This window comes from Rhizopus delemar, genomic scaffold (assembly GCF_000149305.1).
Source record: "Rhizopus delemar RA 99-880 supercont3.13 genomic scaffold, whole genome shotgun sequence".
NCBI classification, from domain to species: domain Eukaryota; kingdom Fungi; phylum Mucoromycota; class Mucoromycetes; order Mucorales; family Rhizopodaceae; genus Rhizopus; species Rhizopus delemar.
In genome coordinates, this window is record NW_027137839.1 from 754,481 (window position 1) to 779,676 (window position 25,196).

General features: G+C 32.9%; 9 protein-coding genes across 9 annotated transcripts; 4 read left to right on the top strand and 5 right to left on the bottom strand.

Moving 5' to 3' along the window:
* Window positions 1-2,295: 2,295 nt before the first annotated feature.
* Window positions 2,296-3,986, bottom strand: RO3G_14153 (uncharacterized protein; the record flags this gene model as incomplete). The annotated part of the gene is made up of 3 exons (XM_067668737.1): window positions 2,296-2,829; window positions 2,886-3,629; window positions 3,681-3,986. The coding sequence occupies 3 exons, from the start codon at window positions 3,984-3,986 to the stop codon at window positions 2,296-2,298; spliced, it is 1,584 nt and encodes a 527-aa protein (XP_067524838.1).
* Window positions 3,987-8,694: 4,708 nt separating this feature from the next.
* Window positions 8,695-9,177, top strand: RO3G_14154 (uncharacterized protein; the record flags this gene model as incomplete). Its single annotated transcript, XM_067668738.1, has 1 exon — window positions 8,695-9,177. The coding sequence occupies one exon, from the start codon at window positions 8,695-8,697 to the stop codon at window positions 9,175-9,177; it is 483 nt and encodes a 160-aa protein (XP_067524839.1).
* A 671-nt stretch (window positions 9,178-9,848) lies between these two features.
* RO3G_14155 (uncharacterized protein) lies at window positions 9,849-10,151 on the top strand (the record flags this gene model as incomplete). Its single annotated transcript, XM_067668739.1, has 1 exon — window positions 9,849-10,151. The coding sequence occupies one exon, from the start codon at window positions 9,849-9,851 to the stop codon at window positions 10,149-10,151; it is 303 nt and encodes a 100-aa protein (XP_067524840.1).
* Window positions 10,152-12,011: 1,860 nt separating this feature from the next.
* Window positions 12,012-13,206, top strand: RO3G_14156 (uncharacterized protein; the record flags this gene model as incomplete). The annotated part of the gene is made up of 2 exons (XM_067668740.1): window positions 12,012-12,751; window positions 12,810-13,206. 2 exons carry the CDS (start codon window positions 12,012-12,014, stop codon window positions 13,204-13,206), a joined length of 1,137 nt encoding a protein of 378 aa, XP_067524841.1.
* A 922-nt stretch (window positions 13,207-14,128) lies between these two features.
* Window positions 14,129-14,710, bottom strand: RO3G_14157 (uncharacterized protein; the record flags this gene model as incomplete). Its single annotated transcript, XM_067668741.1, has 2 exons — window positions 14,129-14,388; window positions 14,470-14,710. The coding sequence occupies 2 exons, from the start codon at window positions 14,708-14,710 to the stop codon at window positions 14,129-14,131; spliced, it is 501 nt and encodes a 166-aa protein (XP_067524842.1).
* A 3,304-nt stretch (window positions 14,711-18,014) lies between these two features.
* On the top strand, window positions 18,015-18,382 carry RO3G_14158 (uncharacterized protein; the record flags this gene model as incomplete). Its single annotated transcript, XM_067668742.1, has 2 exons — window positions 18,015-18,090; window positions 18,249-18,382. 2 exons carry the CDS (start codon window positions 18,015-18,017, stop codon window positions 18,380-18,382), a joined length of 210 nt encoding a protein of 69 aa, XP_067524843.1.
* Window positions 18,383-18,727: 345 nt separating this feature from the next.
* Window positions 18,728-19,775, bottom strand: RO3G_14159 (uncharacterized protein; the record flags this gene model as incomplete). Its single annotated transcript, XM_067668743.1, has 5 exons — window positions 18,728-18,770; window positions 18,842-18,876; window positions 18,924-19,215; window positions 19,279-19,411; window positions 19,493-19,775. 5 exons carry the CDS (start codon window positions 19,773-19,775, stop codon window positions 18,728-18,730), a joined length of 786 nt encoding a protein of 261 aa, XP_067524844.1.
* Window positions 19,776-22,755: 2,980 nt separating this feature from the next.
* RO3G_14160 (uncharacterized protein) lies at window positions 22,756-22,996 on the bottom strand (the record flags this gene model as incomplete). The annotated part of the gene is made up of 2 exons (XM_067668744.1): window positions 22,756-22,890; window positions 22,982-22,996. 2 exons carry the CDS (start codon window positions 22,994-22,996, stop codon window positions 22,756-22,758), a joined length of 150 nt encoding a protein of 49 aa, XP_067524845.1.
* A 249-nt stretch (window positions 22,997-23,245) lies between these two features.
* Window positions 23,246-24,416, bottom strand: RO3G_14161 (uncharacterized protein; the record flags this gene model as incomplete). Its single annotated transcript, XM_067668745.1, has 4 exons — window positions 23,246-23,341; window positions 23,797-24,253; window positions 24,311-24,336; window positions 24,393-24,416. 4 exons carry the CDS (start codon window positions 24,414-24,416, stop codon window positions 23,246-23,248), a joined length of 603 nt encoding a protein of 200 aa, XP_067524846.1.
* Between the last annotated feature and the right edge of the window lie 780 nt (window positions 24,417-25,196).

The window sequence follows — 25,196 nt, forward strand, 5'->3', positions numbered from 1 at the left end:
GAACACCAAACTATCTCACGCTCTTTTTGGTTATGCTACCGAATATTGAAAACACTAATAAACTATATCTAATTCAAGAGTGATGGTTAAACAAAGAACCAAGTTTACAAAGAAAAGTAATATGTATTTTAACTATACTTAAACACATATATGGGGCTACCTAGGTTGATAACATAGTATACCAATGTAGTGGGTACAGCTATGTATAGGAACATTTAGTTCTATGGTCAATAGACCTTTGGACAAAGGTGATTGTATTACAAGTCCTTATAAACACCCTTACAACTTCTTCTCATACAGCTTGCCGTGTGATACATTCAATGCAAGAAGGGTTTTATGTTGAGCCTATAATACGACCATATTCAAAATATATCAATTTACTGACTCTTTTTCTTTGTAAGTTTCAATGCGTTAATATGATGAAGTGTACTCTATAGTTGGGGGATGTGTATCTTGTCTAATTTTGACTTCAACATTATAATATCTATTGCTATTCAGCTTAGCCTATCCATAATTAACGACAAGGATATGATCATATTTTATAACATGATGGATAGATACAGCTGTTAAATTAACAAGGACTTTGTCGCAAGCTATTGAAGACAACTTTGCTTCTCCAGCATTTTCTCTTTTTTGGTAACCACCTTAGGATTAAAAATCATAATAATCGAGTATAGGTTTGGATTGAGAAGCTCAGTTAGATTGACAGCCTAGTAAAAGCCTTTTCCCTTAAAAAGACACTGGCTGAATTTTTTTTTTATTTAATTCCGACATTTTATCTTATCAGTCAAAATGACTACCAAATTTATCATTATATTTTCAATAGGCCCCTAAATCTCGTATAATTGCTATTAGAAGCTTAGCTATAGATATAATAATGAATGCACTCATAAATAAACTAGTACTGCGTATAATTGAATATGATATGTTTGCACCAGTTTATTGGTCTGTCATACCATTGAATCGTGTAAGAATAATTTAATTGTTTGTTCTTTATAGCTGTAATAATGATCTCTGTCTTTCTGGTTTCAACATATTTTATCATTATTTGGCAACATATATGTTTAACCATTTCAATAATTTATGATCAAAAACAGTTATCTTATACAAGAAATGATGTAGAATAGGCGTATTAATATAGCTTGATTAATAAAATTAATAAGTCAAACAATCGTCGAGTCTCTTTAACCTCTTTATTGAATAAGGACGAGAGAGAGAGAGAGAGAGAGCACGTTCAATGTAAACTATGTTTTAGAATATAATAATGTGGTTTAGGGTCCGAAGTAGTACGGTATAAATTGTGTGAGCTGTTTATTGTACATAGCACTTTGTGTTATGTACCATGAACAGTCAAATTATTAGTTTAAGAATCTTTTGAGTGATCTCATACGATATTAAGGAAATTATTAAGGTAAATACGGCAAGTGATACCTCTTATAATGGTATGTACCGAATTTTGTAATAGCAAATACATTTAACTACATTGACATTTACTATCTTCATTCTATTGGTATATAATAAATATGCAAAAAGACATTATGGTACTTTTAGATGAATGTGATCATAGCGTTACTCGTAGCCCCAACAAGGCAAACTAAAAAATATTTCTTCAAAAGCATGTACAAAGTTCATAAGCAAACTATTTTGTAAAAATTGGAATTATCTATTTTTTAACAAAAATACAAATGGTTTCATTTCCAAGTTAAAATACTTTATGTAAATGTCTACTTGTATAGCTCTAATAGTAAAATCTTATGTAATTCTGAGTCATACACTCTCTGAAATCTTCACATTATCCATTCCGATATCATCAAGGTAGATCTAGTACGCAGCTAATTTAGCCCTTTTTCGCAAAGAGTATGTATAGATGGGCTAAACTCACCACTTTTGAATTATGCATGTTTCTCACTTATCAAAAAAGCATAACAGCTTTTGGTTACACGTTGTTCTTTTGACATCTCGCCTTCCTTTAAAAAATTGTACAGAAAATTTTATAAGCAATATTCCTATGCTTCGCTTTCTTATTTTTCTTTTAGTGATATTATATAGGTTTTACACAAGAAAACCTAAATGAATGAATCCGGCAAACTCGTGCATATGACTTTGATTACCGATTTGTGTTTCTAAAACACAAGGTTTTATATGACTCTTTGTGTAATACGCAAAACTAAGAAGAAGCATTAAGATGAGAGAATTATTTTTTATGTAAAGATCATTAGTATGAGAGTATATATATGTCTAATATATAAGAAAGTAGAGAAACACATAATATGCATGCGAATGTGTAAGATTAAACTAAATACGATAGATAAAGTTTTTGTTTTCAACATCAGTCATATCTTCCACCAATTCCATCTTGACTGGATTAGCAAGACGTTCACGATTGTTCTTGACCATGACCCATCTGATATACAAAAAGAGGACGATGCAGAGTGCATTAGAAACTATATAGCCAATCATACCACCCACATATAGAGGTGCTTGAGACTCCACCATCATGAAGGGACCAATAAAGTTACCCAAAGTATAAAAGATCATCAACGAACAATTGTAAAAGATCTTTTTGGTATATCCAGTGACATTATTGGCAATGGCTGTCAAGAGCATCACAAATGTGGCGCAGTATCCCCATACCATGACAAGGCCGACCAATTTAACCTTGAATGTGGGAATTACGATAAGCAGGATGAGACCAAGGATGGCCAATACTAAGAAGACACAGGCAATGTAGAGAGTTTGACCATAGCGACGATTAAAGAAGACGGCAATAAGGATGTAAATACAGGTGCCAGCACCGGATGGAATAGTTAATAAAATAGCCTGTAAGCTCTACAGAAGGGGACATGTTAGTGTAAATTCTAAAAAAAATCTTTAGAATACGTTACAGTAAAACCAAATCCCATAGTGATGGTTGTATTAAAGTTACTAAGAGCACTGTTTTGGAAGGTGATAAGTAAAGCGATGAGATTCATGGCATAGAAGCGAGATTCCCTCAAGGATTCATAGATGTGTGACATTTTAAATTGTTTTGTTTGAGCTACAGCATTATCTGCCTTGCGTTCATCCACAATCTTTTCTTGTTCAGCAGTCAGGTGAAGCACCTTGGCTTTAGGGTTATCTACCATGAAAAAGAAGCAAATAAAGCCAAAGAAAATGGTGACAGCACCTAGGATGATCATGATCCATTGCCAAGGTAATAGGCCGTGAGAGCTTAACTTGGCAATGCCATAACTAATTAAACCACCCAAGATCATGGAGATACCATTACAGATGTAGATAATACCGATACGACTAGATTGCTCAGATCGACGATAAAGAGCACTAATCACCATCACGCAACTGGGGTAAATACCAGCTTCGAAGAAACCCAAAAGGAAACGAAGGCCGGCCAACTGAGAGAAATTGGTTACCTTATAAGTCAAGAGAAGGACAAGGCCCCAGATGACGATGAAGACACCAACATATTTACCAATAGGAAACTTTTGAATTAAAAAGGTACTGGGTATTTGAAAAAGTAAATAACCAAGGTAAAAGATGGATCCGACCCAACTGAATTGAGAACCAGTCAAGTGAGTTGAAGTCTTGATACCCATAGCAGCAGCATAGTTAAGAGCACTTTTGTCAAAGAACTATTTACGCATCAATTTCGGATCATACATCCTTCTCTTTGTCTGACTTACCTGTAAGAAATTGATGATCGCAACAAAAGGCATAACAAAAATGAAATCCATTTTATATACAATACTACTTTCTGCTTTAGATCTCGTAAAGCTAATATGGTTACCATTTTCATCATATTCTGCTTTGGCAGTAACGATTTCAGATTTCTCATCTAATTCGATGGTTGCTGCAAGAACATTATCTTCTTGAACTGCCTTTTTATCATCTTCACTAAGAGATGATTCTAGACCTGGTACTGTGATAGTACTTGTGGTCATGGTATAAGTCGTGGTTGTATAATATTCTGTCTTTTCTTCAGCTGTCATGTCAGCAAAAAAAATTAAGAGAAGGAGAGAGTTAAACCTAAAAGTTGCTTAAACATTTTTTGGTCTAATTTATATTTCTAAGGGTTTGTTGTACACAAAAAAAAATCTGTTTTATTTGAATACAAAGAACAAAATTATTGTGAAACTAAGCATTAAAAGCAAGCGCTCCTTAAAAAAGATGAGGCAACATATTTGAAATAAAAAACGTTTTTTGTAAAACCTACTTTTACATGAATTTTCTATCTCGTTCCGTGGTTATTTTATTGATTTATGCCAAGTTCCGTCCATAAAGAGTATTATCATATTAGACTACTTTAATCTCGATTATTTCCCTCTTGCTTGTTTTTCCCTTGCTTTTGATATCAGCATACAATATAGCTTACATGTACATTATGTAAGAAGTGGTATGTAGCAATCGAGAACAAATGATCTAAAAGAAGAATACAGTCGGTAAGATGAATTTTGGTGATTCATAAGATTTAATTGGCGATTACAAAATAAGTAATTGACGGTTACAAAACAAGTAACTGTCGGTTATCGAAAACTGTAACCTTCGGTCATTAACAATATTTGTCAAGAGACAGAGTGTTGTTCAAGTAAAAGTGGTTGTCTGATATTTTCTCTCTTTGATAACTTTTTTTTTTTGGTTTCAAACTTTTGCTATTTATACAATCGACAAATTAAATCCTGTCTCTCGACAAATGTTTTCAATGATCGACAGTTACTTTTTTGTAACCGTCAATTAAATTTCTATGAACTACTAAAATCCACAGTGCCAACTGTATAGTGCTTCCACTACCAATTTGAGGATTGTACGAAAAAAATACGGACTTTAAAATAAAAATTGGGGGGGGGATAACAATAAAGCGCAATGATTGTTCGAAAAAATAAAATCGTTGATATTCTTAAATAAAGACGGTAAAGGAAATATTTACGACGAGAATACAGATGAAACAATTGTTATTATTTATGAGAAACCTGATTCTTATGCTTTAAACCCATTAGTTGACCTTGGTTCTTGCCTAAAAAAAAGCGCTAATATTCCCACCAACGGAACGACTATAAAAAGAAGTGCAAAATGTTCAACTAAGTATATAGCATATGGGCTCTAGCACAAAAAAGCTATTTTTTCAGTATAAGTTTCAATGCCTACTGTCAGCTAGGACTGCGGCTTTTAAAACATGTATCAAAGAAAGTGCTGCTAGCGCTAGGCGGAAAAAAAAAAAAAAAAAAAAAAAAAAAAAAAAAAAAAAAAAAAAAAAACCTATGAAAAGGATTCAGACTCTCTTAGTCTTGAAAGGAAAAAATAATACTCAAAACAAGCCGAAATCACAGTTACAGTAAGAACATAAGCAATGCTTAATTTAGTTTTATAATGATAACCCAGGCACCTATACTCAAGTTGCCGTTGATATGCTTATCAGCAAGTTTGCTGACCTTGAGATCAAGTAATCAAGAGCGCAGTAAACACAAAAGAAAACCTCACTAACAAGGGCTCCCATGTCTGTTAATTACTACGCTTTTTGTGCGTTGGGGTAATCTTCATTAATTAATTTGACTGCTTTGATTGGTTTTGGTGCATTATCAATAATCATTTCCTCAAAAGACCGCAACTTGTAATAAATTCTTTGGTTTCTTGCTGTTTTAAAAACATTTTTGGATCATAAACCTTAATCCCTTTAAAATAGACGTATTTGATTTATCAAAGATTTGTTTTTTAAAATGAATGATAGTTTGAAGAAAATGTATGAGAAAAGTTTGGAGTGCAACACAATCTCTTCTGATTCTAATTTCAGCTCATCACCCAACCTTTCTCCTAAAAAAAGCAAAGCACAAAAACATCCAAATAAATGGTTTTAATAGGTTTGTAAAGTACACTCTACCATGTATCAAGCGATTATTGAAAAGAGACTAAATTCTTGCTTTTTTCTTCTCTGCAACTAGGCTTACTTACAGAAGGGTTTGGATATTGCCATGAAAACCTGCACCATATTCAAGCACACTGAAGTAATGCCTTTCTTTTTTAAGCCAGGAAATGTAGATTATTAATATTATAGGATTAGATATTTTCTGCAGCAAACAATAGATTTGTTTGTAAAGGAAAAGGTATATTTGCTGTTTTATTTAATTGTTTTGTTCACAAAAATAAAAATGGAGGTTTCAATAAGATCTAAAATTATATATGATTTTATTTAATGTTACATGCTCAGAGTTTATATACTTTCCACAGTGTGGATATTAATATATGTACTATGCGGTTGGCGAAATACCCTAATCATTGTGCAGATGACTAAATGCCACATGCTATTATGTAGATCTTTTCATAATTTATTATAAACACTTGCTCCTTATTCATCAGTCTATTTTGGTAGATAAATAAACATAAGCCTACATTCCCATATACTCACACTATTAATCCTTAATAATGCTTGATTGCCAAGCAATGATTATTTTTGGAGCACAATATTAATGCTATCAACTCATTTGTGAATCTGTCGTATCCCGACATTCTTCAAACATGATTCATATTCAACTTATAAGAAACCAGAGTAGTGAATGCTTTACAAAGATTTATTAAAGTCGTTTCTCTATTACTCGGTCATAGCTAATTCTACTCCTTTAACTCAATACGAGTTATTTTCATATAGATCCTAATGCAGTGTCACATAAAGGAAAAATAGATCAACTTAAGAAATAATTATAAGCAATCCATTTACATAACAGGAACGGGCCTTCATTAGACAAAGGTTACATAGTAATAAAGAATTTACCTTGAAAAGTCTAGCTGGATCAAAAGAATTTGCAATAGATATAGTTCCACCGATTAATCCTTCATGAAAGATCCTGTTTCTAATCGTACTTTTATCCAAAAGAAATCTGTCAGCATATATATATTCACAGTGGACATACCACACCTTCAAAGAGCCAAACCCGACTCAACAGGCTCAGGAAAAGTGATTCTGTCGTTTTGAATATGTATGGATCTATTCACAGAGAACATACGACACCGGTAGCTTCGTCGTCGTTGATCTCAGCTGCAATCCTTTTTTTCCCGCTGTTACCTTTTCTCTTCTTTTTAGCAGCAATTTCTGCTGCAGATTTAGGAGGAGACTTCTTTAAAGCAACATGAAGCATGCTAGATAAATGAATAACACCAATAATTGAGTGAGAGGCTGTCCTTGTTTTGGAATCTTTACTACAGCAGGAGTTCCAAGTGCTGTTCTGATCCAGATGTTCCTCATATTGATATGAAATCCGGCTTCATCGATGAATACGCAATTTTTGTATAGTCAAGGTCCGTGTCTTTTCAGTTCATGAACCACTCGAATCTTGTCTGTAGACTGTCCATAGATTTCTTGGCTTCGACTATAAAGTGAAGCTATTTTACAGTAATCTGCATAGTATTCTTCAAATGATGATTGAACTGCGACTTTGATATGGAGAAGTCTTGGAATTTATCAGCCAATTTGTCTATAGCATCTTCAACAAAGAGCTGAGGATCAGCAGTAACCAACTTACTAATATTACCCTTTGATTTTTTTGTAAGGTACCTCCCTATCCTTTTTGTAGGTTTATTACCATCTTTTGGCAATACGCGGGTTGATCATGAGATCTTTTGCGAAGTTGATGATATTTCCTTTCTCCTGCGGACTTTCTATCATTTTATCTATCAATTTTTCTCTTTGTTTGTGCGTATACAGACACACATCGACTACACTCTTCATGGACTGATAATCAATTACTCTCTCTTTCGCTTAAGCTAGGCCAAACTCCCACTGGTTTTGGTCTCTGGCGTGCCAACCCCATTTTGGCTCAACAGAAAGAGTACCGCATACAACTAAAACAACGACTCATGGATATCGTACCTTCTTTGCCTAATCAGATGGCTGCACAAGAACAATGGGACTACGTCAAATCTGAGATACGGCGATTTACTCAACGGTATGCAATTGACTACACCAACTGGCGCAAAAAGTCAGTTAAGGTCTTACAACGCAAGCGCAATGATTTCCTTCGCAGTCGGCCATCCATAGCTATACGTTTACATTATCTTCCTGTTATGGACCAACAAATTGAATCTCTTCAACAAGAGTTGGTAGATATTGCAGCATTAAAGGCGGGAATATGTTGAAGAGAACATGGAGAGAAATCGGCCGGTTATCTCAAGAGGTTACACCAGATACGAACTGTAGAACGAAGCATAAATTTTTTGCAAGACCCTGCATCTGGATTGACTGTTTCCTCTCGTACACAACTCATGGAGATTAGTCAAGCATTCTACCATGAAATTTATTCAGTTGATCCTGTGGATGAGCATGACATTGATTGCTGTCTGCAAGATATAGCAAATCTACCACAATTAAATGACGATAATCGTCGCTATCTCATCTCACCAATTACGATAGAGGAGATAATTGAGCAGTCAAAGAAAGTAATTAGGAGGCAAATTAGTCCTGGTTCGGATGGTTTAGGTTATGTCTTCATGCATCTCATTTATCAGTTTTCACCGTTAAAGGATTTTATTACTAAGATATACAACACGGCTTTAACTGCTGGTTCCTTTCCATCATCATGGCAAGATTTACGAGTATGATTACTGCCAAAGAAAGGGGATCTCTCTACTCTAAAAAGCTGGCGGCCGATCTCCTTGATTAACTGTGATGCAAAGATCTACACGCGCATTATAAACCAACGGATGAGATCCGTTATGAACACAATTATCAATCGTTATCAAACTGGTTCTCTTGGTGATCGCTTTATAGCTGAAAATGGCATGATTCTCAACATACTCATGGAACAAGCTCATGTTCAAAGACGGCCTGAGATTGGTCTCTTGTTAGATCAAGAAAATGCCTATGATCGTGTCCACCCTATGTACTTGTGTCAAACAATGCTAGCCTTTGGTTTACCTCCATCTTTGGTTCATTCTCTTGAGAATCTTTTCTTTGGAAATGCGGTGAGAATCAATATTAACGGACACTTTACCAACAGAGTTGATCAGCGTCGGGGTCTTCGACAAGGCGATCCATTATCGCCTCTTCTTTTCAACATTGCGCTGGAGCCGTTTCTTCGACATATCCTTCAAGACTCTTCCTTTCAAGGGTTTCCAATATCAATCTGTGAGCAACTCGGCTACGACAACATCCAATATCGCACCTTCCCCCTTAAAGGTACTTGCCTATGCGGATGATGTGTGTGTCCTGTTGCATTCTAAGGATGATCACTGTCGCCTACGTCGCCATTTAGACCGCTATGGTTCTGTATCCAATACTAAGGTTAATATTCACAAGACTGAAGCATTTTCTTTGGATGGGCGCTCCTACCCAGAGTGGATTGCTTTTCTAGCAGCACAAGGTGTTTCCAAATTGTCGTATTTACCCCATTAGATACTTATTATTCGTATGAGATTACTCGAATCTTATATAAGAAATAACAAATACTGAATACATAATATTATATATTGCATATTCTTTAAGATTCATTTACAATATTTATATTGTTCAAGCTCAACACTAAATTGACCTTGAACTCACTTCGGTCCCTGAATAATTTTATTTCCTATATAAAGGCGTAGTTTGATTAAATGGGTTCTCTCTCTCGTCTTGAAATCTAATAAAGAGGTTACATAGAGACTCATTCACTAGTTTTCAAGTACTATCTCCTTTTTATTTCTCACTTAATTATCTGCAAATATCTCACTAACAAAGAAATTTGCACGAGTCATAGCGCTGTCATTAGCTGATTTTACTTCCAATTGCAAGCAACATTCTCTATTAATCGGAAAATCACGAAAGAACCGCATTCGTGAAATATCTTACCCCTCCTTTGAAATACTTGTCTCAAGAAACTGGGAATATCATCATGTCTTGGAGTGAAAAGCAAGTGGAATGCCAAGTTACTGCTGGTTTAGAGCCCAACGATTATCAATCTGCTGCATGCGAGTTCAAGTTTGCTGATGGTCATGGCGTAAATATGAAAACAAATGACGAAGAACTCTTTATCGGATCAAACAGTGGTATAAATAAAGAATCCGTTTCTCATACTTTGGAAGATACCATCAAAATAATTGTAGAATCTTCGAATGCATTAAATTGTATCGTTAAAAATAACAAGATGCATCCATTGGCACAATCTACAAAAAAGAAGTTTACGGAATCCAGCTGATTGTACGTACATTGACCTTAATGAAATTATTTCTCAAACGGTCAACATGTAATTGGAAAGCCGTCGAAGTTCGCTCTTCACCACTTTCAGTCGATTGGAACGCTCGATTTGCTTGGCTATCTATGTTTGAGCTAATGGCAACTTTACTAGTAAGAGCTTGAGTTTACAACATATTTAACAATTATTAATATGTCTGTTTTTAATAGTTGGCACAAGTTGAGCAAGAAAAAGTTAACAATTTATTAATACAGGAATCCACAGGCTATACTAAGTTGACTTCAGAAAAAGTCTCAAGTTATTTGAACCAATACGTTTAGTATTAATATTACTGAAGAATTAGTATATAATTATACCCTTGAACCCAAAAGGGCTTTTTAGTTACCAATTTCCCTTCCTTTTGACCTGCCTCGGGCGGGAAAGATATAATATTATAATCGTGCGCCCAATAGAGGTTTTAATAAAAAATTTGTGTTTAAACGTATATAATTATATAAATAAAAATTTTCTATTGACTTATTTGAAAGATAATAATAATAAAAATCTCCAAACAAATAACCTTTTCTCAAAAAGAAGGTGATCTTGATTTATTTCACAGTAATGCATGTTTAACAAGTCCAGTACATCCACCAGGTGCTTCTTACAGATTGTAAATGTAATCACGTAAACATAAAAAATGCAGCATTCTTTTGGTCTTCCAGGCTAAATGATTTGCTAGGTGTAGCTCGTTCACAAGATGTGTTGTATATAATAAGTATTAGTATTATGTTAAAAAAAACAACTACAATTTTTCTTATATTGCAAAGCATAGAGCAAGCTTAAAATTGAAAGATATTTGACAGTACATCGGCAACCCCCACCATAAAGCCAGGTTCAACTGACCGTAGATGAAACTGCATGACCGTCCAGAAGTTACAAGGTCACTCCATTTTCCGCAAGGCTGGGCTTTGTCTTGTTAACCGGAGGAATAGAGTGGTTGGATCCTTTTGGTTTTTATAGGCTTAAATGTTGGGAAAGATGTTTAAAAAGAATTTTTTTTTTGTAAATAAATAGTTTATTTTTATTTATAAAATATAATATAATAGGAATCACACGTCTGAGAGCGGTGTGAACCAAAAGAAACAGAGTTTAAGCGATGGAACATGCTAGTCAAGGTCGAGTCTGTCCCTTTTGAGGGGCGACAAAGTTTTGAGAAAAAGTGTATTTTGTAATCACTAATTAAATCTTATGAATCACCAAAATTCATCTTTCCGACTGTAGCAACGAGTTATACTAACATTGAAACTAAAAATTTTGAACAAGCTCTTTTGATATTCTTCTTTTCTCATTAAGAAAAGCAACTAAAATTCACTTTTTAACTTTTCTATTAAATGATCAATAGGTTGCATTTGCTTTTAGAATCCACTTTGGTCCCTTTTGATCTCTAAACAGATGGCCTAGTCTGCTAGTACACATAGAGTGATACACACAATGTTTCAGATGAGCGTATAAACCAGTCCTTTTTTCATTCTCAATTTTGCAAAATGAAGAGGAGAAGGAGCAGAAAAGAAAAAAGAGGTCTCAAAAGCATGATTTTATTTAACGGGTGAAGAAAGAGAGAGAGCTTATATGATGTATTGGTGTATTCTTTAAATAATGGTCATTACTAATGAAAGGGACAACCTGTTTCTTTTGTGCTACGCATGTTTACAATTGCCTTGTTATTTTCTTTCTTTTTGTATGTGTGCTTTCATATTATTTTTTTATATGCATCTCTCCTACATCCAATCATAATGTCTATTTCCGGTTCCGCTTTGTTCCGTTAAGGGAATTTTTCCCTTTTTCTTTTTTTTGTTCTTCCTTCTCTTTTTTATATTGAATGAAATGAAGCCTCGCCTTCAAAGAATAGCCGCAGCTTCTTTATTATTAAAGTCGTCTCGTACTTTATGGAAGGCTCCTGTTGTTCATCCAAGACCAGCATTAAACCAAGTACCGAATTATATTTTACAAACAGCTGGAAATAATGAAGTTGTAATTAATACCACTCGCTCATTTCAAACTTCAAGTAGCCACATGCCAGTAAAGAAAAAGGATCAACTACAGGAAGAAGAAGAAAAAGAACAGCAATTGACAGTACCCAGAGACTATCAATTTATAGCATATGCAGCTTGGCACCCAAAATCAAGACAGCCCACCACAAAACAATCCAATATACCTTATTGGAAGCAAGTTCATCGAATCGGTAAAGTGGATGCAGGTGAGGATGCCTTTTTCCAAACAACCACACCTGAGGGATTAGCAATTGGTGTGGCTGATGGAGTAGGTGGCTGGAGTACGGTCGGTGTCGATCCCGCCTTGTTCTCTTGGACCTTGATGGATAATGCAGCGATGGTAGCCAAGAATCAAAGAGTAGTAGATGCACATCAGATATTAGATAGAGCATTTTATAAGCTAAGGAAGAGTGGCAAAGTAGCAGCTGGAAGTAGCACAGCCTGTATATTGAATTTATCAAAGACGACAGGAGAGATGACGTCTTGTAACTTGGGTGATTCTGCATTTTTACTTGTGAGAGACAAAAAGATTGTTTATGAAAGCCCAAGCCAGCAACATTATTTCAATTGCCCGTAAAATAGGATATTGTTACCATTAATACCCCTTTCTTACATATATATTTATATGTAGTTATCAATTAACAGTGGTACCCGACAGCTACCCAAATAGAGATAAGCTAGTGATAGATTTGCCAAAGGATGCCGACACTAAAAAATTTTATTTAAAAAATGGGGACTTGATATTGTTAGCAACAGACGGTTACTTTGATAACATGTATTCTGATGAGACATTAGACATAATCAATACTCGTATGGAATCCATTGAAGATCAAGATCCAGAGTTAGTTAAAACGGCTATCAGAGGATTAGCCAAGACATTAACAGAAAAGGCACGTCGTCTGAGCCTTGATCCAAAACGTCTTAGTCCTTGGGCAAAAGCTGCTCAGGCACATGGAAGTAACTATAGAGGAGGAAAAGTGGATGATATTACTTGTATTGTCACTCTTGTTTGTCATAACAAACTGTAAAAAAGAAGTGTTATTGTATTTTTATTTATTTCTTTATATAAAACCACTGTTCACGTATAGACATGATGTATTATAAAATATAAATGTATTGAATTCAAATACAGTAGAATGTGCAATTTGCTTCAGGATATTCATTTATACACAAAAGTTATACAACTTTATAAAGAGAAGGAGGGGAAAACTATAGACAATCAGGAAGCTGTGATATGGGTAGGTACAAAAAAGGAATAACATTATTGACCAAGTGTAGGGATTATAAGAAAGGAGTAAAAAGCAAGCTAAATCACAATAATCATGATACGTCATATGCTATTGTTATATGTCTAACTTCAAGTTTGATTGGACAAAGGCATTAGTTGAGTATATTTACAGGAGTTTATCGCTTGACAACTAAATGAAATGTGGGCGTAATGTCACTGTTTGCCTATATATCCTTTTTTGTATTACCTTACGGGTGATTTGTATTGAGTAACATCTCTGCTTATTGTCCCTCAAACTGTTTTATGCATATAATCCCTGCCATATCTTGGAACTATTCAACAAAGAAAAAACGCCATGCATACTGAATCATTGTAGAACAAGACAAAAGCTGTAGAATAGAGACGTCTTCTTCTATACTGTTTTATTTTCTCAGATACATTAGTTTCTTGCCACAAGATAGACTTACATCAAGATGGTTAGATATAAAAAGCATCTTATAAGCATCACAACTATTTGACATAACTATAGAAAGAAAACAAGGAGAGAAAGGGGAGGTTAGATGGCTCGGAGAAAGATAGATGTTTAAATAGATTCTTTTATTATTGATCTGAAAAGAAATATCTTCAACAAGTAATTATTACCGTACAACGGGTTCAACAGTAACCAGTAATAAAATGCTTCGTTATATGTATAAAAAGGGATATTTGTCTTTTTTTTTTCTTCATTTTAAATTGATGACTGGACTACTTTGGACTCTCATTGGCTTAACTCTTCTTGATCTAGCTACAGAGGCTGCTGCTGCTGATGACAAAGGCAAAGAAACCAAGATGGCAGTAGCTGGTCTAGACAAAGTCACTGTTGTATTATCATCGTCGTTATCACTTTCTTCATTTGCACTCCAAGTAGGACAGCTACTCAGAAGACTTTGGTTACTATCATTATCATCATCAGACACTGTTTTTTGATACAACGCATCGTTCACTGTAGTATAATGTAAAGATGACTTCTGTTTTGGTGGCAATGCTAATTGACTATATCTAAACGTGGGTTTGATAAATGTACCAATTTCACTTTCATCTTCATTGTCATAGTGATGGGATACATTAGGTAAAGAAGCTGCTCTGTTCACAGCTGGACGTGAGTTAAATAAATTAAGTGAGGTATACGTTGGTGATCTCAGTTTTGAACGTAATTTAATTAATTTTGATGCAATATGGATAGGTGGGTCTAGTAATGAACGATGATCTCTTAATGAAGGATATAAAAGGGAAGGTATGTCATCTCCTTTAGGTGTTTGAGACATAATAAAAGAAAAAGATGTGTATATAACAAATAGAAGACTAAGAATAAATAAATAAAAAAGTGTGAGAGGAGTATTTATGTAAAAATACTCCTGCATTAATAGTTTGTACTACAATGAAGCTGTCAATTTTTCTAATAATAACACCAATAATGTAAGAATACACACCAAAAATGCTGCTCATAAACTTAAATTTTTTAATGTGTGCTGAATTTCTACTCTTTTAGTGCTTTTTCTTTAGGAATTGATTAAGTTTTCATCGCTTTCACTACCTGTTTATACAATCTTTTGCTTTTTTGTGTATTTCTATTGACAAAAGTAACACACTGTTTATATATCCCTTTATATTGGTAAATCAAAGGGGGTTGTTTGCCAGTCATAAGCTATTAGTTTATACTGCTTGTCATTAACTAGTAAAACAATATTATTTTTTTACGATGAGACCTTCTACTTGCGAATTATGATGTTTGAGGAATATCCTTGTTTGAACGCGTAATGGTCCTTTCCTTAATGTTAAAAAAATTAGGAGGCATTACAACAGTGTTGTTTTATTTCACTTTATTTTTTGTCAAGATGTCCTTGAAAGACATTAATAGGATTCTGAATAACCTTTTTGGTATGATGATCAAGGACTTTATTTTAAACTAGCTATATCTGATTTCGGTTCCTCTTTGTTATTGAATTCATTATGAATGGATTTACCTTTAATTACAGACCAAACCGCTTAGTTGACTTTAGCTTACTAAGATAAAGTGGAAGATATGTTGTTACGCTGCTCTCTTCGACAATCATATTGACCTAATCAAGATATGAACAGGCGAGTGATCCTTAACATGACAAATTCTTTAGCCCATCTGTTCCACCCTTTTCCTTTAAAACAAAGCTCAACTAGTGATCAGTAGTAGGGCTTTTAGAGGTTGATTTCTTCGATTCAGCCGTTTTTTTTATGGTCTCCAACAATTTTTTTTTACTTTGAGAAATCTTTAACCATATCTTCACAGTACTTATCGTCTATATCGCTACAGGTACAGTGCGAAATATTGTTTTAGCTATTGGTGTAATCCTATAGCAGACGAGCTGAGCAAGCAGTAAAAGGTCTCATATTAATGTCTAAGCCAAATTTATCAATAACAATTCAGCTTTTAAGGAAAACATGTCAATTTCTGATCACTCCTTTATCCAGTTGGAACCTTCTTGACTCCTTTTCTCATTATCCTTAGCAGCAAGATGAAGCATTACCTTTTTTATTACCAAAGTATATCGACATAATATGAAGCCTTCGATGGATGTCTTTTTAAACCAAAATCCTTGAATACCTTAGCCAAGTTCCTAATTGCTTCTTTTGCTGTTGCTTCTAGGTATTTATTGAAACGTTATCACGGCGTTCTGTATGCTTGTCTTGCAGCTGAACCTTTTTTTTCTTCCTTTTTTTTTTCCCTTTTTTTGGTTTTCTTTGCATGTAGATCCCATTTACAATCCTTTTAAAATGATACATTCAGCAAAGCAGATCATTCTATTAACCAGTACAGCTTTTAAGCCTTAATCTTAAGCTAGTATGAAGGCCTTTTTGTTTTCGTTCCTATAAATACTGTATAATCTTTTGATCTTTCATTTTAGCATTTTTTAGCTAGTATCTTCATCTCTTGATCAACCCTACATGATTAATATCAAGGACCGGTACTGAAATATTTTACTTTAAAGTAATAAACTACCTCTCATTTCATTACATCATTGCCCTCGTTCGCTTTAGCTGTTTTTATGGTAAAATATATGCTCATTATGTTCGGTTGCAAATGAAGTTGTTTATTTTTGAAAAAAAAAAAAAAAAAAAAAAAAAAGAAAAAACATTTGTGAACTCAAAGACAATTTGTTTCAAATCCTTTAGTGCTTTCTATCTTTTATTGGTATTTTCATGTTGACACGGCCTCTAAGAACTAGGCCCTTTGGCAAGGCAACTTTGAAAGAAGATAATGGATTGTTTTATCTATTCAGCCAAAGCATCACTAATAGCCTTTATTTCTCTATTATTTACTTTTCTCTCTACTCAGCTTTGGTAATTGTCCTCCGGGGTAAGAGCTTGACAATAGAAAACAGCATTCGTTTTTGACCAACAATATTTAATTAGGAATAAAGGAAGAATGAGGCTACAAAAGATGTGTTACTGATCCTCTTGTTATTTTGCATGGCCCTCCAAGCTGTCTATAAAATAGGTGAATACACTATTCATTATTTAGTGAGGGCTTTTCATGTTATATTTATTAAAACCATCCATGATTTTGTCTGTGAAGTTTCGGTGATGCTATGCTTATGTTCTTTTACACTCTTTTCTTCGGTTTCTGACAATTTAGAGGACAATTTTATTTTTCTTGGAAGATCTTTAAAAGTATAGATAGGATTTTAACAATCATATAAAGACAACCCCAAGAATTATTGCTGGCATCTCATGCTGCATTGGGAATATGACATTGACGAAACTTCTCTTAGTTAACCAATCCTTTGTAAGCTTTACTCTCATGTTAAATCTAACTTTGTTAATGATCCCGTAGTTTAATATGCAATCCATATTAATTTGTTATCACTTAGTTATTCAACGTCTTTTTGTCTCTAAAATCTTTGATTGCTTTTTCTTTATGATGTAAGATTAGAGTTTGTAAACTTTCATAATGTTAAATAGATTTGATTTAAAAATTTCTTGATATGAGAACAAAAATTTGTGCAAGAGTTGGTTTAAGAAAACATTATAATTTGAGCATGAGATGCTTGTGTTCAATGATCACCAGACCTTGTTAAGTGGATCACACTGTTTTGAATAAATTAAAATAGAAAATGTTTACAATGAAGTATATTAACTTCAAAGGACTTCTTGATCTTGATGTTGGAGTAAAATAAAAATAATAAGAGGCCTGCTTTGAATGATAGATATTTAAAGATAATCAAAGAATAAAGTGGATAAGAAAGTAAGCCAAAAAGATGGGAAATACTGGACTATTTGTATATTTTTGGGAATGCTTGATAAAAGCTTTGTCCTGTATGAATTTGCACAACTTTATGATTTCTCATGATTGTATGAATTCAGGCAAGGTTCGTGACACGAACATTCGAAATTTTACAACTGTTGCGCTACAATAATCTTTCTTGCTTCTTTGAATGACAGAGTGCATTCTCTTCTAATTTAGTCATTTGAAACAGATTTGATGCCCTTAGAACGTTCAATTTTTTTTGTAAAGTTTATCCAATACCTTTGATAAGACCAAAAGAGAATTATTTTCTATATTTTTTTATAAGGAAAATAGTATGTATTTTACATATGTACATTTTGTCTCTGTGTTCTTCAAAAGCAAATTCTTGTCCTCAGATTTTTGTACCGCCTCGTATTCCAATTAGTAATTGATGAGGCCATATTGGCTTTTCTTGCAGCCTTGTCGTCCTTATAACCAGATTTTAAATCCTTTATTCTGCTGCTCCGTGCACAAATAGGATTGACCTATGTGTTCCCTTTTTTTTTTTTTTTTTTTTTTTTTTTGCAGTGCTTGTTAATTAGAATTAACATCAGCAACATCAGCAATGCCTTCCTTTTTAGTTTTAGAAGCCTCCATTTTATGGTCTGTGAATTTGTCTAAAGAATATGAAACCAACAAAGCAAGCTCACACCACTTTTCACCTTTATTAATCTGAGTTTATTATTAGCAGATTAAACTTATTGATCTTTGTATCTAAATTGATAATTGTTTGTAAATTCATTATTAACACTTGTAAAAGGTATAAATAATAAAGCACTAATAGTCAGCCAAGCTAATATTCAGCTTTTCTGTAAATACAAATATAACTTTTGACATAATGAAAAGAAACCAGTAAAACTTATTTTCGTTAATCGCGAATTTCTTTTTCAGCGATTCTTAAAGTTTATACGCAAGATTAAACTGTTTCCATTTTTAATTTCCCTTAGAAAAAAAAGAAAGAAAAAAAAAACTTTTTACCAATTTATTGATAACAAGTCTTTTTTTATCTTAGAGTTCATTCTTACAACACATTATCTATTGATTTTGGGAGTTTTATTGTTATTCTAAATACAAAATAATTATATATCAATTTATTTACAAATGTAATTCGCTGTTTCACACACGTTTTTCTTACACATTCAATGTAATATCGCGTTTACAAATTGGACACTGCAGAATTATGTTAGCTGAGTTTCTTTTTAAACATTTAACTTTACCAATTTTCTTTGTGTCATTAACCAAGCATCGACACAAAAAGTATGAAATTGGTGATTACAAGGCAGTAAGCGTAATTCACTACCTTTTTCATAATCTTCTAAACAAATCGCACAACAACTCTCTTCTTCTTTTTCATTAAATATTTTAATACCAAGTTTTGAGACAGCAGAAGCAGAAGCTAATTGTTTTCTTATTCTAATGAATTGTCTAATTTTCCATAAAATATAAGTAAAGAGTAGCATAATACACGGTGACAAGATGATGATGAAGAATAAATCAGTTGTTATTGGCCTATATGTACAGAGTAAATATAAAAAAAGTTTCCCTATTTTCTCCTTTTTTCTTTTATAGTACCAATCCACAATATCATCATTCGATTGTAATACAATCATAAGTGGTGATTTCAATAATTTTAATAAATGCAATATCCTCTTATATTCATTTTTTGCTAAAAATACGCTTGGTATAACAATATCCGATGTATCACCTATTACACAAAGTGTTATTTTTACTTTTTATAGTAAAATAGATTCCCTGTTTTTTTTTTTTTTTTTTTTTTTTTTTTTACCAGAAGAAAACATTGTAATCCAACCTGATTTTTCAGAGTCACCTACAACAACAGCTACTGCTCCACTCTTTTGCATCATGCGTACTTTAGTAACAAATGAACATCCCCCTCTTTTCACTAATGCAATCCAATCTGTACACGGCGGATCGACAATATTGCAACCATTTGGGTCTGTTACTGACTCTGCTAAGAATCCTAGTTTACCGTTGAGAGATATTCTTGGTCCAAATGCTGCAATATGATCAAGAAGTGTTTCATTTGATATCTTTGTAACTGTAAGCATAATATGTCATGTTTATATTTCTTGCTTTATTTACCGTCACATATGTTGCTGCATACACACAAGAGAAATAAAAGATAATTAAACCGAGAAAATTCATTAATACGGATTATAGGGAAAAAGTAAAATAAAATAAAGAAAAAGGGAGTAGAAAAAAATAACAGTTTTAAAGCAAAAAAAAAAAAAAAAAAGAAAAATCAATGCTATTTAAACGCCGACTGTATTTCTTTTTTTCTCACCATTTTATATGCATATTTTATCAATTGAAAATGCTTTTAAAGTCATTAAATAGGTGTGCTTAAAGAATAACGACAATTATTTAGATATTTCAAAGGATCATTCTGATCCTCCTTGAAAAAGAAGAGATTCAAGTACAATAAGCTGGGATTGTTAAATAAGAAAAACATTGTGTTATTGATTACAGAAAATTGTAAGCAAAATAAGATGGAAAAACAAAACAGATATTGTTAGGTTAAGAAATATTTATAAAATTTATTAAAATGAATATTAATTTGATTTAATAAAGCTGAATACTCACATATACACAAGCACATAAAGCACAGGCAAACAAAAACAATGGTTACTGATGATAACTGGTTGTTAGATCTTTGAAGATATTGAAAAATGTTGAGCTTATAAATGTCTTACAATTGAGTAGGTTGCAAGCTAACCCTTTTTAGGAAATTATTAACGTTAAGCGGGTAAATATGCAAATGAGCACATACAAAAAAATTGCGTAGCAAGAAATTTGAAAGATTAGTTTTATGTAAAGTTGATCATACAGTGCTTCCAACCTCATTTGAACATTTATTCGATAATTTGATCACATTTTTAAATAAAATTTATTATTTTTTTGGGTTCAAGTTGGTTAAAATAGAAAACTTTATTTTGAGTCATTTATTTGAAGATGGCTTGGTCAAATAATTCAATTCAAATTGATCAGTTTCTTGGGACAAAAAAGCAATACAGTGGTAATGTATCCTTTTCACATAAAAATATATTATAACTTGATTTGTCATAGTAGATATCAGTTAAAGGGACATTCTATCAGAGAACTATGGTACCTTAATAAAACATTTGATTTCTTGCATTAAATATCTTTTATTATATTTCTTATTTGTAAACCCAGATTTATTTATTATACATAAAGGTTAATTTACACTTTTTTTTTATTGTTAAAAGATAGAAAAAGTTACATGTCAAAATTAACATGAAGAAGAACAAATGCGGAAAAGCTTTGGATGGAAAGCTACTCAGTATATAATTGAATGATAAGCTTGTCAATTGCGAGGAGCAGAAGAGAAACACAAAAAGAAATTTTATCAGACATGCAGTGTCAGTGTGCTTTCCAGATAGTGATAAAAGTCGTACCAAGAACAATGTAAGACACAGGTAAAGGCGGGTCAGAAGTGGCGGATATAATCAAATAAAAGGTAGTTTGAACAAGTTGATAGGTATCAAAGGAGTGAGCACATCATTTATTGCAAACAGTTGATCGAAAGGCAGTTTTTGAGTACATCAGAAAATAAGGTGCTCAATAGAGCCATATTCATCCCAAAAAGCACAGACATCATCAGGGAAGGATTTCGTGTAACACGGCACGACATGGAATTTTATTATAAAGAGATAATAGACATTGCGAAGCTGATGGGACAAAAGAAACAAGTAGAAAGGTTTCTGTAGAAAGTGCAGAAATGTACATGTTTGACAGGAGAGATACTGATAGAAGGAAAAACCCAAGGGAAGGCAAAGAGAAGGCCCTTGACGATGGAGGTAGATATTGGATGGCGGTAAACTAAAAAAAGAATCTACAAAGGGAGAAGCATCAATTATATTAAGAAAAACTCAATAAAAGGGTGGATCAGCTTGAGCAGTATTGAATTACAAAAAAAAAAATACTTTTTATAAACATGTTTTTGTTCTATATGGAAATTATACATATGATTGGACTTATATATTAGAGTTGTATAATAATTCATATTTGCGAGAGTCATCATTTGCCACTTGTAAAATCAATACCTAAAGTAGTAATGATTAAAATGAAGTAAATTATACTTCTGTAATTATCTTTATTCATTCATTATTCTAATATATTTCTCTCATACTTAGTGGATAAACATATACTGTAATAGCGTTCTTATAGGAATAGTGTAATATCTCATCAACGTATTTTACTGTATATTTTTAATCGAGTGTATATTATATATCCAACCTAATTATGAATGTATGATTTTAATACTTTAACTAAATATTACGATATGAAAAGTTGTGCAATTACAACAAACAGAATAACTTTATTATCTTCAAGTTATTTCTGTAGTGGGTAGCATCAATGTGAATTTGAGAGAATCAGGGTATGTTAAAAGAGTAAAAATTGTGGGGTTAGAAAAAGTCGCCAGAAAATAAACGGTTTAGTGCTAAAGATACTACAGCTGCTCATTATTTGGAATTTATCGATGATACATCAGAAATCATGATGAATTTATATTGTCATGGACAGCGCCACAAACCATGTACCTAAAGTCATTGATCCAGTTACTATAAAAAGAGGTTATACGCCTGTATATTTTCTACTTATTCATCAAAACTTTATCAGATTGAACTATTCTGGGCCATTATAAAAAGAAAAATCAAAAGAGATACGCTTAGTAGTGTTGAAAACCCTTAATACAAGAATTATTAATGATAGCCATGCAGTTTCCATCCAACGCCTTCAAAATATTATCTAGCGTTCTGCGAAAAAACTTAAAAACTTTTTAAACAAAATCTTCATATAGCCATACTGAGATGTTAAGCATTTTATTTAGACCAAATAAGTGATCAATTCAAATTAAAACTTTTGATTAAATTATCTTTAAACAATTAGTCAGGTAAGCTTTTTTGACTAAGTTATATTCAAAAAAGTGATTAGATTCTATATTGATTTTTCAAGCAAATATTCAACTAAGGGTGGAAACAATGTACCTGTAAAAATACATCTTAATTAGGAACAAATGTAGCCAAGAATATTGCCAGTAACGATAGCATAGGCTATGGAAGAAAGAAGCTTGACAAGAGCAAACTTGATCCAAGGAATTACCAAAATACAAAAAGAGTAAGCGATACAACAAGCCTCAATCTAACAAGTTTTTGTAAATAACAAGGCGTTATAATTTAGGGCCATCATCCTATATGAATTACAATCAATCTCTGTAATATGGTTCTCTTACCATAAATTCACTCATTCTGAATATTACACATTGACCTAATTATATATTATATTCTCCCTGTGATTTGTTATACAAAAACTCAATGTCTATAAATACGAGCTACATTCAATTTAATAAAGGATAGCTTTTGTCTCACTGACTCATAGTCTTAATTTCAAACAAATACAGATTATATAAAGCTACAATGTGCAAAGAAAAGAAAAGATAAAGCAACTAATGGCTTGTTTTTTTAATCTTCAAAAAGGTACAGATGTCGCTGTGAATCTAGGAGACAGGAACAATTTCTTCAAACTTTCGTTTTCCTTTATCTCTAAACAATTCACTTTGTTCAGCCTTTTTAGCTGTATCAACAGCAATTCCCTATACACTGGTAATGGAACCGCTGTAGTATATATTATTTCTCACATAGAATTCTTGTTTCTTTTACATTCTTCTAGTGTGTGTGCTTATTAATAATGACTTGTTTTAAAGATTTCGATATGGATCTCAACGATTGAAACGCGTCAAATAAAGAAATTCAAATGGCTTGCTTAGAACAATGACTTGTTCTTTTTGAAGGTAGTACGTTTCAATTTGAATATGTATTGGAAAAGAACACTGATTAAAAGTTAAGGAGCTATTTTATGTAATTTGTAGTGCTCTTTTTTAATCTATATCTTTAATAGCATAAAAATCAATCAATACGCGTGCAGTTGAGTGGGGTATATTAGATGAATCCATCAAGGAAAATAAGGTGGAGGGGAAGATTTAGTACTGCTCATTTGGGAATGTATTGTTGCTTCGTTGTTAAAGTTAGCATCAAGTATATTGAATACTGTTTGTTGTTGATCCTCAGGTTTAGATGACATTGATTGATCCATACCTTTCTGCTTCATCTTCTTTTTCTTTATATATCCTGATACAAAATAAATGCCTATCATGGCACCAATAAACAACAAAACACAGACTACATAAATCGCAATATGAATCGTGTTGGTCATTGACTGGTAATAATGCTGTCCAAGTTGACAAGTTTGATTGATACACACCATATTCGCACACTGATTAGAAGATGCACAGACTTCGCCATGTTTTAGCATTTGAACGCATAAACCAGATATATCACAGTAGAGAGAATTTTCACAATTACTCAAGTATTGATCATAAGGGTCTGCGTTGGTAGTGTTTGGATGCCAAGTTGTATTTGGCATCGGGACTCTCGTGCAAGTCTGACCGAAACTGACCGTGTTACCAACAAATTCTGGTAACGACGTTGCATTTTTTAGGATCCATCTTTAAACAGGGAACACAAATTAGATTATTTGTTCTTTGATTTCTATTTTGTCTTACTCTGTTGTAATTGTCTTGTTGGTGCACTTTATGAAGCTGTTTGTTATTTCACATACTTGGTCATTAACACAAGGAAACGTACATTCAAATGGAATACAATTGACATAATAAATTATTATTGACAAGATAAATAGTCGCTGCATACTACTTATGCCATTTGTTGTATCTCAATTTCAAAAAAAGAAAGAAAGAAAAAGAGAGAAAGAAAAGTGAAATATTTGTCTTTTGCAGCTATTTAGCGTACTTTGAATCCATAAAATACTCTTTTATTAGTCCTTGAACACCATCAATCATGCCACTTTCTTCCTTTTTCCTTTTCTCTTTTATGCTTACTATTATTGCCACAAATAAATGGCATAAAAGGACGCATTTATATGCTTCAGATTGTCTTCATAAAGCATACCTTTTTAATTTCATTTTACACAAACTCACTGAGATCGAAAAGGGGACACAAGGGCTAGCACGTTTACTCAATCATTCTATGGTGATGCAACCTGTAACAGTGAGAATCATATGAATATGTATGCTGTATCGGATTGGTGTTCAATTGAGCTCTATCACTCTATCATTGCCCAAATAAAACGATTTTAAAAAGCATTTCAACAAAGCGGTTTTCTGGACTAATGTTGTACAAAAACACCTTTTAATTTCAATCAAAAATTACAGTTTTGCATAAACTTTGTGATAAAAATACGTGATATCGTACGGTGCCTTATTTAATCGTACATCAGTCATTACATACAATAGCAGGTAGTGTAACCTATTTTTATGTATTATCATTTGCTATAGAGTGCAATCGTTTTGAATTAATGTAAAATGACAGCCATTGGTTAGTATATTTAAGAACTATGTGTCAAAATTGCAGGTTTTGTTAAAAATAGATTGA